The 15,248-nt window shown below is 49.9% G+C and overlaps 7 protein-coding genes across 7 annotated transcripts; 2 read left to right on the top strand and 5 right to left on the bottom strand.

The window, feature by feature from the left end:
• Nucleotides 1–1,194: 1,194 nt before the first annotated feature.
• Nucleotides 1,195–1,968, bottom strand: BDV14DRAFT_200928 (uncharacterized protein; the record flags this gene model as incomplete). The annotated part of the gene is made up of 2 exons (XM_073773618.1): nucleotides 1,195–1,636; nucleotides 1,751–1,968. The coding sequence occupies 2 exons, from the start codon at nucleotides 1,966–1,968 to the stop codon at nucleotides 1,195–1,197; spliced, it is 660 nt and encodes a 219-aa protein (XP_073627366.1).
• A 1,409-nt stretch (nucleotides 1,969–3,377) lies between these two features.
• Nucleotides 3,378–4,160, bottom strand: BDV14DRAFT_174958 (uncharacterized protein). Its single transcript, XM_073768982.1, has one exon. It carries the CDS (start codon nucleotides 4,048–4,050, stop codon nucleotides 3,703–3,705), a length of 348 nt encoding a protein of 115 aa, XP_073627365.1. The 5' UTR covers nucleotides 4,051–4,160; the 3' UTR covers nucleotides 3,378–3,702.
• A 386-nt stretch (nucleotides 4,161–4,546) lies between these two features.
• BDV14DRAFT_174957 (emp24/gp25L/p24 family protein) lies at nucleotides 4,547–5,924 on the bottom strand. Its single transcript, XM_073768981.1, has 4 exons — nucleotides 5,717–5,924; nucleotides 5,459–5,647; nucleotides 5,077–5,356; nucleotides 4,547–4,971 (listed from the first exon to the last, which is right to left on the bottom strand). The coding sequence occupies exons 1-4, from the start codon at nucleotides 5,867–5,869 to the stop codon at nucleotides 4,961–4,963; spliced, it is 633 nt and encodes a 210-aa protein (XP_073627364.1). The 5' UTR covers nucleotides 5,870–5,924; the 3' UTR covers nucleotides 4,547–4,960.
• Nucleotides 5,925–6,051: 127 nt separating this feature from the next.
• Nucleotides 6,052–10,694, bottom strand: BDV14DRAFT_174948 (ubiquitin-specific protease UBP15). Its single transcript, XM_073768980.1, has 10 exons — nucleotides 10,287–10,694; nucleotides 10,066–10,186; nucleotides 9,742–9,886; nucleotides 9,526–9,683; nucleotides 9,282–9,471; nucleotides 8,170–9,227; nucleotides 6,983–8,118; nucleotides 6,614–6,928; nucleotides 6,437–6,566; nucleotides 6,052–6,390 (listed from the first exon to the last, which is right to left on the bottom strand). Exons 1-10 carry the CDS (start codon nucleotides 10,293–10,295, stop codon nucleotides 6,281–6,283), a joined length of 3,372 nt encoding a protein of 1,123 aa, XP_073627363.1. The 5' UTR covers nucleotides 10,296–10,694; the 3' UTR covers nucleotides 6,052–6,280.
• Nucleotides 10,695–11,051: 357 nt separating this feature from the next.
• On the top strand, nucleotides 11,052–12,862 carry BDV14DRAFT_77089 (protein kinase PKP2). The gene is made up of 4 exons (XM_073777479.1): nucleotides 11,052–11,320; nucleotides 11,371–11,490; nucleotides 11,552–11,834; nucleotides 11,881–12,862. The coding sequence occupies exons 1-4, from the start codon at nucleotides 11,193–11,195 to the stop codon at nucleotides 12,670–12,672; spliced, it is 1,323 nt and encodes a 440-aa protein (XP_073627362.1). The 5' UTR covers nucleotides 11,052–11,192; the 3' UTR covers nucleotides 12,673–12,862.
• Nucleotides 12,863–13,167: 305 nt separating this feature from the next.
• Nucleotides 13,168–13,572, top strand: BDV14DRAFT_200923 (YqaE/Pmp3 family membrane protein; the record flags this gene model as incomplete). Its single annotated transcript, XM_073773617.1, has 3 exons — nucleotides 13,168–13,216; nucleotides 13,287–13,362; nucleotides 13,425–13,572. The coding sequence occupies 3 exons, from the start codon at nucleotides 13,168–13,170 to the stop codon at nucleotides 13,570–13,572; spliced, it is 273 nt and encodes a 90-aa protein (XP_073627361.1).
• Nucleotides 13,573–13,868: 296 nt separating this feature from the next.
• On the bottom strand, nucleotides 13,869–14,855 carry BDV14DRAFT_200922 (signal peptidase complex subunit SPC3; the record flags this gene model as incomplete). Its single annotated transcript, XM_073773616.1, has 3 exons — nucleotides 13,869–14,494; nucleotides 14,552–14,625; nucleotides 14,710–14,855. The coding sequence occupies 3 exons, from the start codon at nucleotides 14,853–14,855 to the stop codon at nucleotides 13,869–13,871; spliced, it is 846 nt and encodes a 281-aa protein (XP_073627360.1).
• Between the last annotated feature and the right edge of the window lie 393 nt (nucleotides 14,856–15,248).

Raw genomic sequence — 15,248 nt, 5'->3', positions numbered from 1 at the left:
AGATCATGGCCTGGACCCTTTACGGCGAGTAACCGAGCCCCTAGCCCTACCCAAACCTCTGCCTACACAGTAGCGATTGGCACGACGATGGGTCAAACACAGACGTCAGGATCTGTTGCTCAAAGCTTCTCGGTGGATGCGATATGCACGCTATACTACCTTCATTGGATTAGCAAAGCTTAGGACTATACGGGGATATGGAGCTGTCTCTATCATAATTGCATAGCATAGAAGACCGTGGAAGAAGACACATATCAATTGACACGAATTGGTGTGCTGTCCTTTGCCTGATTCATGCTGAGGCAGTATACAGAGCACACCCGTCTCCAACGCCTCTACGCCTACGCTTAGCATCCTGCGCTGATCCCCCAGCGCGGCAGAACGCACAGCTGTACTCCGGGCTCAATTGAGGCTAATGCGGCCGGTCGACCGTTTTCTCACATCTGAGGGGGAGCAATCGTCATAGCTGAGCGGCCGTTATGGTGCTGAGCCTGGTGACATTGCACTAATCTTTAGTTTGATGTCACCGGCTGATGATCCAGCGCCGTGCGCCTGCGTCACAGATCAGACTTGACCCTGTGTCTCGACTCTCGAACAATGTCGGCCACATAGCTGTCCCTTATTCGTCCCCTATCTGACAGTCTGATATCATGGAACTGTGGAGCTGTGCACGGGTAAAGCCTCGCGCCCCTGCGGGCCATCCTTACTGTCGGTCCTGAGTCGCTTAGCCGAACCGAAAGGTCAACGCGGGAGATTACTTTCCCAATTTGTATTGCAGACTTCGCAGAAATTCCTGCGTATGGTTAGCATGTTGTTGCTCTGCTCATACTGGACTCCATGGTGTTCTGCAGTGGCTAGACTGCCGGATAAGGAAGCAGTCTAGGCCCCTTTGCTGGGACTGGCCTGTGCTCAAGCACTTCTGCACTTTTCTCTTTTGATTTTCTCTTTCATTGTTCTACTTTTATTCTCTGTAATCTCTGGGTAGAGTAACCTGCCGGTGTTCTACAGAGTATAGTCATGTACTAAGGTTTTCAACCCTCCATAGCCATCCCTTTAGCAGAAGCTGACTGAAGATGAACTCAACAACAGACATAGGCTTTCAAACTTGACACTCATCGATTCACTTTCCTCTAGAGTTCCGAGTTCCATCTTATATTTGTTCGTGTCCCTCAACCTATCTAATCATGGTCAACTCTAGCCAGCTCGACCCGCTGCTTTCACGATGCCTACCAACACTTCGGACCGACTCAAGAACGCACAATGTCCACTATCCAGCTCCTCTGTCCGAATCTTGCCTCCTGCTTCTATCGCTTCCTGTATTATACTCTTCTGCAACGGCAGTCTAATCGCTGGATGCTGCCTCAAGTGCACATAGACCGTGTCTATAACCTTCCACGGCGCGCCCGGGATCTCACCCCCAGCCGCCGCCCAATTATAGGTTACATCCTTAGCCAGCTCGACCGTTCTCTCGCGCTCAGTATCATTATAAAGGGACTCGGCTGCAATCTTCGCATACACATCGCCGCCGCCGTCCTCGCTGCCTAAATCGACATCGCACTGGAAGCCGTATTTGGCGATGACGCCCTGCAGCGAGGGGCTCGGCTGGACAAGCAGGCACCCAGGAGAACCGGCAAAACTATACCATAACCGTGAGCATTGCTTGCGAAACAAAGATCAGGCGTAAATGGCTTCTGAGGCGATCATTCCTTCATTGAGTGGGCGAGGACGAGAATCAATGACCTGCTTCTACAAGGCGTTTGGCGGCCGACCGAACAACTTAGATCGGACATCGTCTGTTAATGCCGCTGTTGGACTTGGAAGCTTCGAGTCGCCGCACGATACAAGACGCAGACACTCTACCGTAGTATCTTTTTCCTTCGGTCGAGCGATAAATTCGTCCCAGGGTGGAGGCAGGAAGTAAGCCCCGTGAATGACCAAGATCGCGATCGGGGTTTGTGGAGGTGCCATTAGGGCTAAATCGCAAGTACTCCGAAGTACCTATATGCACACACGAACAATCATATACACAGCAGATTCAGAATGTTGCTAGTTTCTATTACATTGTATTATTGTGTTGAGCTGTGATCATCCATGGTAAGCCACCCCATCGTCCACGTCCCCACTCTGCGCTCGAGTCACCTGCAACCATAAACGTGTTTACGGAGTATAGATCTCTGGAATCTGGATCTATACTTTCCATAGCCGTCAAGATATGTTTCAGATAAATCACTTTTGATTTGCAGAATTTATCAAGAGATGGGAATACCAATTGGTTTCACAGCTACTATACATAAGCCATCCACCGTTCCATAGTGACTAGTTTCCATACAATCAAGAGAGACATCAATTACTTCCTCCACAGTCTAAGAGCAAAAACTGTTTGACGAGCACAAATTTGATTAGCTGTCTACACATAGAAAGACTCATTTACTTTATTCTAGCGGCTGATAAGTACCTACTAAGCGCCGAGTGCCCAAGAAGAGCATCCCGTTGCCGGCAGCAGCCTCAGTATACAGAGTACCGAATGCAGCAGCCAAGAATCCGAGAACAACATCAGCAAGTCTCGACCATTCGCCTGCAGAGTACAGCATACAGAGTATACTACAGAGTACACAGTAAACGGGCGTGAAACATGATTGAACAAATGCAGCTCAGCCAGGCCAAAGATGACTGGCAGTGATGTAATACCCTAACCCCAGCAGACCCTGGTGGCGACTCTGCCATCTTGCCTTGTTGGAACTGCAATTCGGCAATTCTGACACTGCAGGTTTACAGAGTAACGATTGTCATTCATGCCATTATTCCATGGTCTACCGGGTAGGTGGGACAGCTGGAGTCTAAGTATCGGTGCCTACCTGCTCTAACAGGAAACCAGCTATTGCTCTAGCCCAGTTAATAGTCTAGAAACTAATGGTACTCACATCCTCACGCCCAAGTAGGACGGCCCCATTGAGTCCAGGTCCAGTCCTACCCTCAGCTTTCATTCTACACTGACCCGCTGTTATACTCCAACGTCATATCAAATATCATTCGCACGGGGTCCAGCGCCGCGTGGGCCTGCCCGTCATATCAATTTCAGTCTGAAGGTTAACTGACTCGTCTGGTCTGTTAAACGTGAATTTGGACTATTCAATTAATTGATGCAACCTTCCAGTGGTCACTGGGCTGGGATTCAAGCAATACATTTGGATAGATTATTATGACGGAGGTGTCGCCTCTTCGTGCTCACCTCATGCTTTCAGCCTGCGCAACCCATTGCTTTGCTCCAGCTGCTGTGGCCACATGTCGTAACGGGTCATGTCATATCAAGCAGCTTTCCATTCCAAGTCTGCAGGCATGGATGTCGTTCAATTCTGGACTCATGTCTCGTCTCTAGCCATTTGGATACCCTGTTCAGCTTTCTTCACTCCAGGATTGCACCTACTACCGTATTCGCCTACCTACCAGCTCAATCCCGCCTGGAATGGTAACCACTGACGCCATTGGAGTGCTCAATCAACCGCGAATATTATTTTTCTGATCCCGGATTTGGATACAGGTACGAATGGCATGGCATGTCATGTCATGTCCAACGTCACATATTTCCCGTTCAGTCCAATTCAGTTTTATTCAACCAAATCCAGCCCAAAACGGTAGACACTGAGATCAACTAGGTAGTCAGCCAACCCTCAGCCCTCCTACAGTGCTCGGTCTTCACCCCCGTCACCTCACACCAACCAGACGAGAGTCCAACATTGAATCTGCGGTTATTCCTGAACCACAATCACAATCTGATGTCAGGCCCAACGTCAACGTGTACATCAACGTCAGAGCCTGCGTGATAACGCATCCCTGCAGGTGCCTACCCCGTAATGCCCTGCCCTCTCCTCGTGCCATATGATATGACATCTGACGTACCCACCATCGCCTCCCATCCATACTTCGTAAGAGTACAGCGAACTCCATATCCCACCCACCCCCTGAACGGACCCATTGGAACTTTCCTTCCTTCCTTCCTTCGATGGCGTCGGTGATGACATCCGATTCCAATTGACCTGCAAAGACCTCCATAGGTACCTAATCAATACCCCTGACCTAATCAGTACAGAATACTCCAGCAGATTGAATGGATGGATGGATGAATGAATAGGTGACCCAAACTCTCTGTCTTCTACGGTGACAGCCAAACCTGAAGCGTCGGTGACGGCATCCGATGATCAGAACCTATCAAGTGGTGCCTGTTGCGGTCCGCTTGCCATCTGCCATCTGCCCTGGCGGCTGGCGGCTGGCGCGTGGCGTCAGGCCACGGGTGGATGCTACTCTGTAAGATCTGACGTGGAATGGATGGGGTGTGGGATGGGCGTCTGGAGTCCCTCATGACTGCAATGTAAGCTAAGTCGCTGGCTATGAGGACCGCGGATCTGGACACTGGACACTGGACGTTTGATTTCGATGGCGAGTGGGATGCGGGCTGGGCTCAGGCATACGGAGTACGGAGTACTCTGTACACCGTAGAGCCTAGAGGCCGTCCTTGATTATTCCGGTGTTCGAGGGGATATGTTAATATGCTGGTGGCAGGAATGAGTTTCCAAGATTTATAGATAGAGATAGAGAGACGTGAACTAGGGTTCAATTGCATTGCTGCCGGACACTGTGCAGTCAGTAGCCGCGTGCACCCGTCGAAATTAAGCGGCAATACACAGCAAGGTAAATGGATATTGGAGGATCTCCTGCAGAGCCTTCATTGACTTTAAACACAACCTAAAGAGGCACCGAAAGGCAGAAGGAGTACGAAAGGTATGAGTGTAAATACAGATACAGACGCAAGTTTAGCAGGTAGAGAGGTAATGGTAATGCAGTAGACGCCAATTCAACAATCAACAATCAGACACACAGATCATATACTATAGTCATTCTCGTCGGAGTCTGAGCCCGAGTCCTCGTTTCGCTTATGCTCATGCTTTTGATCGTTCTCATCACATCACACGTAACCTACAAGACTCGTTAGTATCAAATTGTCCAAATTATCCCGCGGCAATCCATGAAATAGACTTCGAAGCCCAATGAATTGAAAAAGGTGAGGTGAGGAAAACATACCCTTCCTAGCCCCCTGGAAGAAGAACCTAACAATAAACACCTGCAACCCCGCCATAGAAACCATCATGAGCCCCTCGATCACAGAAAAGTTCCAGATACGGCGCTCCGTAGACCGCACGGTGCTAAAGTTGCGGTTCTCGCGCGTGCGGAAGTACTTCTGGTTGCGCGAGATTGTGGAAAGCTGGGCGGAGAGCTTGAAGATGGACTCTTCGATTGCGGAGGCCTGTTCGGGGTTCGAGCCCTGGCGGGAGGGGAGTTCGGTGCGGGATTCGTTTTCGAGCTGTGAATATCACAAATAAGAGTCAGTTGGGGTCTTGGATTGATCGACGTGGGTTGGCGATAGGGGAAGGGAGGGAATGGTAGTGGAGGATAGGCCACGCACCGCAATCTCAAAATCAACCATCTTCTCCGCAAAAGTCGACATTTCATTGTTGAAGCAGAAGCGGTACTCTCCCACGCTCAGCGCCGTGAAGACAAAGTCGCCCTGGCGCTCCTTGGTCCCATCAAGGACGGGCTTCTCGCCAGGTCCAACAACAGCGTAGTCGACGTCGAACGAGCCACCCGATTGAACCTGTCATCACGCAGAAGACACATAAGCGATTATCCCTCAATGGAAAGATATCGGCACGGGGTAACATACAGCGAAGTAGAACGCAACCTTGGTGTTGCGCTGGTCAACCCACTTGTAGAAGCAGGCCTTCTCGTTGGCTTCGAGGCGGTAGGTCAGGGCGGTTGCTGTGACGGAGGAGACGAGGCAGGCCAGGAGGCCGAGGAGGAGCGCTGTGAATCGCATTTTGGAGGATTGGGTCTGGAGATATGATTGTTGTCTCCCCGCGGCTGGTTGAAACGCGATTGAGCTCGAAATGTCGGGGGTGGAACGGAAGTTCTGGCCAGCTGTGTTGTTGGCCTGTTTGCCGTGTTTGCATCGGTTACCTCCGCGGCTTTGCACAGAGTAAGATACAGGGCAGTATATTCGGGTTTAATAATTTATTATTTTACTGCATGTTTAATTGATGCTAATGTGTATCATCAACAGGCAACTGCCCAAACGAGCTTCATAATCATGGCGTGAAAGCAGCCTTCTACAACATGAAATTCACTGCTCGCGCTCAAAGCTGACTTCATACAATTCCCATCTCAACAGTGCATTTAGCCGCGCGATATCATGATAATATATGCTGGGTATTATGTATCATGTCTGCCCTTATCTGATGAAGAACGATTCGCTCCTGTTCCAAAAGCTCTGCTTCTTGTTCGGGTGGTCCAGACCGAGCATGTCGTCTGAATCGCCAATTACGTCTGAGAGTATATCATCTACAAGGGTTAGCGGCGAATCTAAGCAGTAGTGGAAGGGACTTACCATCTTCCAAGTATCGTGGCGTTGAGTACAGCGCACGAGGAACAACGGCGAACTTGACCTTCTCTAATCGCTTGCCCTTGAGACCGGTTCGCTTCGATAGTCGTTCCTTGGTCTCTTTGAAGATTTCACCCTTCTAGAGTTAGCATACATCTCACTTTTATGGAGCTGGTCACTTACTGATTTCATCACAAATTTGAAAGGCACTCCGTGAGGCTTGTTGGTTTCCTTGTCAAAGTGGAACGCGTTGATCGCACGAGCGCCACTCTCCAGTTCCAACTCTTCCTCCGGCACCTTTTCTGCGTACAGAGCAACAAAGTCGTTGGAGCCACCGAATTTAGACTCTGGTGAAAACTCCTTGTAGATCTTGAAGTTATGAACCTCGTACACCCTTGTCTTTGCTATCGTCTCGTCGTCGAGGTTTGCCTTCTTCTGCAAGCCAGCCAAGACATCTACAATTATCCCGTCACGAGGAACCAGAACCTCCACAGTTTGCTGCTACTTGTCAGACACCATTCACACTTCAAACATCAATGGTTGTTATCTTACCTCTTTGGTGATACCCTCAGAAAGCCACGTCACTCGCAGGCAGACTTTGGACTCGAAATCACTCAAACTGGTTTCCAGAACTTCATAGTACAGCGCATCCTGTCGGGCTACATTGATTCCGTAGCCTCCCGTTTGAGGACCGATAATGCTCTGCAAGGTCTGGTTGTTTTGATTGGGATTCCTCTTGACGAAGCCTCTTGGCTTTCCGCTGCTGGCGATGACCGGGGAGAAGCGCAGATGCGTGTATTCAACACCAAGATGCTCGCCAACCTTCTTCGAAAATTGGTCATAAGACATTTTGCGGCTCAAAACTAAATTAAACTCGTCGTTGTCGGTGGCCTTGAGGGGTGCGAATGTGATGTTGACGCGGTTCAAAAGATAATCGTAATAGAGTTTTGCATCCGGATATATCGCTGTCGATGGCAATTCGGACTCTTTGACGGATTTCTGGAAAGTAATAATGTCACCGTCCTGGATCTCTGATTGTTGGAAGGTCTGCTTCGGTTTCATGAGATCGATCATGGTGTATTTAATCTCTTCATATAGAACAAACTCCGTTCCCACAGGCCAGTTCATCTTCTCGAGTATTGTGGGCGCAAGGTCCGCGACTCTCTGGTTCTTGCGAACATAAACTGCACCGACACCAGCCAATGTTTGCTTCGCCGCATCGAAGTGCTTCAGGAAGATGAGCACTGAGCCAGAGCTATCCGGCCATGATACAGTGCCATCGGCGGCTGCCTCGCCGACCTCGAGCCAGACTCGGAACGGATTACCCTTGGTGCCATATCTGCTGTAGGCTTCCTCGACAGTCATCTCAAAGTCCTTGATGACCTGATCAGGGCGCATTGTCTTATTCTGGCGGTTGACCATAACCCAGAAACGAACTTGGAGGGGATTCACTCCTTTCTCCTCCGCAACTTTCTCAGCTAACTCGCTGACCTTAGTGTTCTTCAGAATGCGGTACTGTTTTGGGAGCGCCGCTTCCTCCGCCGGCGGCTCAAAGCTAGTCAAGTCGAAGCCATTATGGCACTTAAATGTCTCATCAGAGAGAACTCCAACATTCAGATACAAGTGGGCTTCTTCCCTCTCCTTCCTCCTGCGGATCAACTCTGTGCGCTCCTCGGCCAATCGTTTTTCTAAGCCCGTATTAGTAAAGAGTAGGGAGCAGTCATCAAGTTGGCACATACCGATATGATCGGGAACATCAGATTTCGTGATGGGAAGGAGAACTTCATCGGATCTGGACTTGCGGACATAGACCAACATGTACGCATTCGTCGATCGCTTGGTGGATAGTCCTCGGGTATATGGCTGTCTTACGCCAGGCGCACCGTTGGGCAGCTCATACTCACCACCGTAGTTTTCTTCAAGAACCTCCTTATCCGTAGCCCGGGTCACCCGGTCGTCGTCGAAGCGGTACCAGTACCCATCTTTGGTGGGCTTCAAGAAGGCAAAGTAGTGGCCCGCATTCAAATCACCGCTATGGACCAGAACACCATGTAACTCGTAGACCCATGATTCGGATCGATCAGCGTCTTTAGAAAGATAAGGCGCTGCATCGAATTCCATCGGGAAGGCATGTCGATCGTTGATCTTCATCATAGCATCTCGGTGAATGTCGTACTCGAATCTCTTGAGGTGCAGGTGCAGCACCGGAGGGAAGCTCATGAAGATTTCTCCTTTGTCGGCATCTTGTAACCCGTACGGCGGGCCTGCCTCGTATTTGTTTTCACCTTCAAGTCTTTCCACCTGAATATAATCCCGGAAACTGTCATCGAGGGTTTTGTTGTTCCTCACGTTAAGTTGAATGTCCCAGAAGTCTTCCACTCGGGAGGATTCGTAATCGACATTTACACACGAAATATATGTCTTTGACTTTCCAACAAACAACTCGGGAAGTGCCTTTTCTGCCGGCGTGCCCTTCATTTTCTCCTCGAGTCTTTCCATCAACTTTCGGGACAACTCCTGAACGTCCTGCTGCTCGAAAATTTGCCGCGATTCCCAGCCGAAAGACGCCGTAAGCTCGGTCGTCGAAACAGAAAAGTCGCTCGTTTGCAAATTGTTGAACAATCTCTGCAAAGTCCACGCACTGTTTTCCTTGCTAGCCTCCTCGTCCGTCGGAATCTGGTAGACGGCCTTTCTGAAAGCATTGGTGAAATATAGGGACTGTAACAGCGAATTGAGATAGCATGTTGCGCCCTGGTTCTTCAAGCCAACCATGCCGGTTTCCTTCTTGGAATCATAACTGCCAAAAGTCAGCTCACGTGTTCGGTGCTAAGTTAGTTACCAAGGTCCTCACTTCTGGAAGCTGTGCCATAAAACACCCGTTGGATCTTTGACCACTCGGACATATGCGGTCACATTGGCCTCGTCATTCTGCACAAGAGGAACTCCGCGTCCCTCCCATGGCACGTGGAAGAGTCTACGCAGCTCACAGAATCGCGTGAAACCCCAATCACCCTCGTCCGCGTTGAATCTATGGGTAGCAACTATTTTTTGTGAGCAAACGCACCAGATTTTGGAGCACTATCGTTGCGCCTTACCATGGGACATATTGATACTAGGATCGTTCGGGTTCCATAGTACCAATGCAAACTGCACGCAAGCATACCAGTTCTCCGGAGGTTCGTTTTCCCAGGCGTGCTCTAGGTAGAAAGAGGCGTGCTCGACGTGATTGCCGTACGGAAAGAAAAGTACTCGCCTGCAAGCCGAATCTGTGAGCAGGTCGTTTGGACGATAGTGCGCCTGTTTCCACTCACCATGGGAACCCGCCGCACTGGAAGGTTGGTCCGTGCTCTTTCTTTTTCAATTTCCGCCAGTCCTGGATACTCCATGTGTGCCAAGTCTCATCTGCGGTTTCAAGGTCTGGATCTTTGGGGAGGACGCGGGACATCATGGCCGGGACTGCAAAAACGAAAACATATTAGCGCATATCCTTATAGATCAATTGAAAGCATTGACCGCAGTCGTCGACGTCTTGACGATGACGTGCAGCTGCGGGGATACTGTCGGAAGACCGTGTCCTTGACGGACAGGGTGTGCGATCGCCGGCGATAGAAAAAGGATTGTTGGAAGTCCCTTACAGTCATCCGCGGAAGGTTCAGCGTCTGGCTCCTCGGAGCCGGACTGGGAGACAACGACATCGTCGGTTCTGTCATTTTGGAACTGTTCGTATTCGTCAACGAGCATTTCATCATTTGCGATCTAGGCGGGGTGAGCAGGATATTAGCGTATGCTTCCTTGGCAGTATATCATAAAGACAGGTCGCTGCGGCCTTGGAAAAGAAATCTGACAGAGAACTCACGTTGTCCATGAAGGAAGAAAAGTGCGCTCGAGCACTCGAACGGGGAAGTGTTCGCTGCTCGAGAAGGAGGTATATAGACAGACAAGATCTAAAGACAAAAAGAAGAAGAGTCTATTCCCGATTGTCGCAGTGAGCGGGCGAAGAGGGAAAGAGCGGAGATGCAGTTCAAAGAGAAAACGAGCTTGTCTGGGTCGAGCAGGTTCCAGGTCAAAGGGAGTTGAAGCCTGTGGCGGAGTCCTGCAGACCCAATAACATCGAGCAATAACGCCTGCGGGACACTGCCAGATTATTAAGAATGGAGTCTGGCACGCTGGGACGGTGCTTGGTCTGGGTTTCTTGGAAATGATCGGTAACTCTACTAATTATTATTCAACTGTACCTTAACCTTTATACTATCAAGGGCTCCAGGTCCGTGTGGTGTGAGAAGACAATTCAGGGCAGCGCACAGTGATATCATAAATCATAATATCATAATATTTGGTTATCTAACCCTCCCGCTTGTGAGCACTATTTTAATGCACAACTATACAACCAATTAGTCCACCCCAATTAATTCGACTACTACTGTATAACTATAGTCACAACCTGGTTTGAAGTAACTTTGCGTTCTAGGAATATTCTAAGTAGAAATATATGCATCACCCATACAAATAACTAAGTACCAATTGACTTCCAATCCTCCTGTAGACAGTCACATGCAACAACCAAAGCTCTCACCGCCCGGTGAAGCATGACTCTCCATGACTCCGCCCGCATCGAGTCGCATGAGCAGCAAACATCTCCTCTGCTTCCATCACGGAGCCATGTACGAGACTCATGTCGCTGCCATAGTCTTCAATCCAGCTCCTCGAGAACTCGGAACCTCCACCAACCCATGAAGTGCCCTTAATACAGCCAACGGTCGAGATGCTTCGGAGCCGTCCAGCTCGATGCTGGCGCACCTTCCAGAGAGCTCCCCTCTCAATACGAGCCCTGCATACTGAGACCTTATCACACAATCCTCCTCCATGGAGACCCGTCTCAGCTCTGGACGAGTTTGTCTCAACTCCCTAACATCCATTGACTAGCAACTGATGAAATTCAGATATGTTGAACGTCAGATTCGACCGATCAGTTTGCGGCAGCTCACTTTCTTCGGACGGACCTTGACCGAGTCTAGACTCCTAAGTTCTGCCAACTACGTGCGGACCGAGCTTCCAACTAGGTCTGTGACAGGTATCCACATCAAGAAGGCTATAGTCTATGCTGACAATTGGATAACGCAGATTAGCACATCGTCTCCGCGATATACAGAAGCTGCCGTACGTCGTGGTGGCTAACCCTCACTTCTCCCTCGTATACGAACTCTACTATAAAGCATTTGAGCGGTTTCGCACTGTCCCAGAAATCCGAACACTCGACGACAATGATCATTTCTGCGATATTCTACGCAAGACTCTTCAGGAGCACTTGGTGGTGATACCGCGATTGGCGATGGGCGTACTCGAATGCCGTGGTCTTTTACCGTCAGAGGCTATGGATCACTTTATGAATACTTTGCTTCGAGCGGTAAGACACCAGCAGCTGTTGGAAGGATACGTCTGACTGTGCATAGAGAATATCTCGTCGAGTCATCGCAGAACAGCACCTGGCGTTGACGGAAACTTTCAACTCCCCGTGGCATTTCCCTGGATCCCAGGATCGGACGGATCTCAATGCAGACTTCGTCGGTGAGGTCTTTCTGAAGTGCAACGCCAAAGAGGTCGTAGAACGATGCGGCAAGCTCGTGCAGGATGCAATTCGGCAGAGTTCTGGGTCCGACAAGATTCCAGAGATATCCGTTCAGGGACATCTAGACGCCACGTTCCCTTATATGCTCAGCCACCTGGAATATATAATCGGCGAGCTCCTTCGTAACTCCGTTCAGGCAGTTAGCGAGCGATACGAAGTTCTTCAACAGGCGCCGCCGCCTATTGAGGTGCTGATCTGTGAAGCGCCCCAGCATGTGATACTGCGCGTTTCTGACCAAGGAGGAGGGATTGCCCGGGAGACTCTACCATACTTGTGGTCATTCACCAAGGGTCCCCATAGCAAAGTACGTCTGGAAAACCTAGGGCAGGTCCCGGCAATGGCAGCCACCTTACAAGAGCTCTCGGTGTCCAGCGACATCAAGCACGCGGACAAAGAGACCTTCCGCGAAGGTTCACTAGACACATTGACATCACGGCTTCCAGACCTTCGACTGGGAATTGGACTGCCCATGAGCAGAGTCTACGCAGAGTACTGGGCAGGCAGTCTGGAACTGCATAGTCTAGAAGGATACGGAGTGGATGCATTCCTTCAGATCTCGAAGCTTGGCAACAAGAACGAGCAGGTAACGACAAGAGCGGCTATTGATGCCGTCTGATCGACCTCGACCTGCTCACCTTGGTATACTAAATCTCGGCTTATACTCTATATACCTCTCCTCAGGTAAATACTATAGAAAACTTTCGGAAAGCTCAAGCCTCGGTTTGTACTTTTGTATCTACTTATCAGTCATGGTGCTGCCTAGCCCTATAGCCCTATCGGCATCATGCGGCATGACGTCAATAGCGCATTTGCGCTGGGATTCCGCCTCGTTATCTTCGGTCAAGGCAAATATAGAGTGTCGGAGGTTTTCTGGCCTGTTTGAGGCCTATTGAGCGCCTTCCCTGGGGATCTACCTGCCTGGTGACGTCGCCCCCTCTCACAGCCCGCCTCTAAAATGAAACGCCTCAACTCCGACCACGACGACAACATCCCTTACTACATCTTCGCTCTTCTCATCACGATACTCCTCTTGAGTTTCTTGGGTACATACTCAGATACCAACGAGCGCGCAGAACAAGCAGCAAAGTCATAACATAACGCGGTATTCAAAATGGCCGGAACAGCTGGAATGCTCTGCTTGATCATTCTCACGATCTTATGTACGCACCAATTCTCCATTGACCTCATCTTGGCTATAACCTTAATTCCATCTACTAATACTCTATCTAGTTCCCCCGCTCGGCGTCTTCCTCATCTCAGGCTGCAGCGTCGATTTCCTCATTAACATCCTCCTCACGGTCTTGGGGTATGTCATGCCTTCTCGACTCCAGATCACTTCAATTGAATAATACGCTAACAATCCACCAGCTACCTCCCCGGCCACATCCACGCCTTCTACCTAGAATACGTCTACTACCAGAATCGCGACGCCGTAATGGCGGAGCCAGCGCCAGGCGTATACTCTGATCGGATCCAGCGCGGCCGACACCATGAGCAGAACTATGGGACTGTTTGATTAGTTCCAGGTCTGGAATTGGATACTCTTGTTTCGCTCCGCATGTATGCGCCAATGCCGTTTATGAGATTATTATTTGATTTTGAGGCAGCAATGGTGTTGAGTCTTTGGGTTCTACTTCATGGCATTGAATGGGTCTACTCTCTTTGGTTGAGGGCATGTGATTTCGACCAAGGAAACAATAATAGTCGCAATGGATTTACTCCGTTGATTGAACACTTGGCCACCCAAACAGTAATAATGAGATATACCTTTTTTATCTAATGAACTATAAGTCAAACGGATCCCTAGACTACCTATGCTTGTCCCTGAACCTTCGTCTTTGTCTTCGTCTTCGCCTTGGTCTCACCAGCACCAGCAGTAGCAGTTTTCTTTGCCACCTTCGTCTTCGTCTTCGTCTTCGTCTTCCCCTCGACGGCAACAGTACCAGTAGCAGTACTAGCAGTAGCAGTAGCAGTCTTCTTCGCCACCTTCAAAGCCGGTAGGTCAAACGCCTTCTTACCCCCCGTACTCCCCTCCGTATGCGGGAAAGCCCCAGTCCCCGGCGCCCAAAACAGCGCCCCAACCCAAGGCTGGACATTCCAACCAACAGACAACGTAACATTCTGCCTTTCCGCCATATGCCCCGTGATATCGCTAATCTGGTACTTGCTCTTCTGGTCGCGGAGGCGGAGGACGCCTGTCTTATCCTTGCTGTTCTTGGTATTCTTCTTTGTGGTTTGGGCGCGTGTGTTCTTGGTGCCGAGGAATCGCTCACGCAGGTTCGCGACGCTGTATGGTGACTCGGGGGCTTCGATGATTGTATCCCAGATTATGGATTGGGTGATGGGGGTGTTTGGTGAAGGGTTTTCAGAGGAGGAGTATGTTGCGTAGACGTAGACGAAGAGTTGCTTTGTGTTCCAGTTGAAGAGGGGGGAGAGGTCTGCGCACCACGTCAATTTCCGGTCCTGTTATGGGGTTTAGGGTAAGGATTGCATACCAGCATCCAGATCAAACCTCATCTGCGCGTACTCCTCCTTCTTCATTGCGTAGTAGTGTGGTCGACCTTTGATTCTGTAGATCACAGTCAGTACCCTATCAAACTGGATTACAGCCAGAACTCATTGAAGAGCCACTGTAGGTACTGAAAGAACGTACACCTTAACATCCTTAACTCGGACATCAGACGTAACATCACTCGTCGGGAAGAAAAGCACCGAGAGCGCCGCGAACCCAGCAACGAATAGCGCGACTGTCGTGAAGAAGCCGAAGACCGCTTGGGCGCGGTAGATTGTTGAGTGCATAATGCTGTTGGTGTGTCACCTCTATCTATGTTATTTCTGTCGAGGTCCGAATAATAGAAGTTTTGTGAATGGAGTTAAGTTGAGCGAAAGACTGTAGAACGAATGGATTATGTTGTTGAAGCCAGATGGCCGGACTGTTTTCGAGGCCGAGGGCGGTGATAAGAGGCTTATCGATAAGACCCTTGAGATCGGGCGATAAGGATGAAAAGGACGATCGGGGTATTGGAGATCATTGAGTGCGCAACGGTTCTTGATGCGTCAATCTTTTTCTTTTGGGGAGATACCGGTACTCTTACTTCTGACAGTGTGGAGTGTACCTTGGTGCAAGACTGCGGGGAATATAGTATAACCCCAACAGCTGAGTAGGAGATAGCTTTAGCCTTACTGTTCGCA

Source organism: Aspergillus stella-maris (genome assembly GCF_047715825.1).
Source record: "Aspergillus stella-maris strain CBS 113639 unplaced genomic scaffold BDV14scaffold_33, whole genome shotgun sequence".
Lineage (NCBI taxonomy): Eukaryota > Fungi > Ascomycota > Eurotiomycetes > Eurotiales > Aspergillaceae > Aspergillus > Aspergillus stella-maris.
The sequence above is the reverse complement of the archived record's forward strand: the minus strand, read 5'-3'. Positions and strand labels throughout refer to the sequence as shown.

Bases quoted from the DNA above. Each gene is read 5' to 3' on its own strand.
- BDV14DRAFT_174948 (XM_073768980.1), bottom strand. The intron at 9,228-9,281 runs GTGAGGACCTTG...GACTTTTGGCAG, and splicing joins TTATGGCACAGCTTCCAGAA to TTATGATTCCAAGAAGGAAA. The intron at 6,567-6,613 runs GTAAGTGACCAG...TAACTCTAGAAG, and splicing joins TCAAATTTGTGATGAAATCA to GGTGAAATCTTCAAAGAGAC.
- BDV14DRAFT_77089 (XM_073777479.1), top strand. From the start codon at position 11,193: ATGCTTCGGAGCCGTCCAGCTCGATGCTGGCGCACCTTCCAGAGAGCT. The intron at 11,321-11,370 runs GTTTGTCTCAAC...GATGAAATTCAG, and splicing joins CCCGTCTCAGCTCTGGACGA to ATATGTTGAACGTCAGATTC. The intron at 11,491-11,551 runs GTCTGTGACAGG...TGGATAACGCAG, and splicing joins CGGACCGAGCTTCCAACTAG to ATTAGCACATCGTCTCCGCG.
- BDV14DRAFT_174958 (XM_073768982.1), bottom strand. From the start codon at position 4,050: ATGGAGGTCTTTGCAGGTCAATTGGAATCGGATGTCATCACCGACGCC.
- BDV14DRAFT_174957 (XM_073768981.1), bottom strand. From the start codon at position 5,869: ATGCGATTCACAGCGCTCCTCCTCGGCCTCCTGGCCTGCCTCGTCTCC. The intron at 5,648-5,716 runs GTATGTTACCCC...GCGTGATGACAG, and splicing joins AGGTTGCGTTCTACTTCGCT to GTTCAATCGGGTGGCTCGTT. The intron at 5,357-5,458 runs GTGCGTGGCCTA...TGATATTCACAG, and splicing joins TGGTTGATTTTGAGATTGCG to CTCGAAAACGAATCCCGCAC.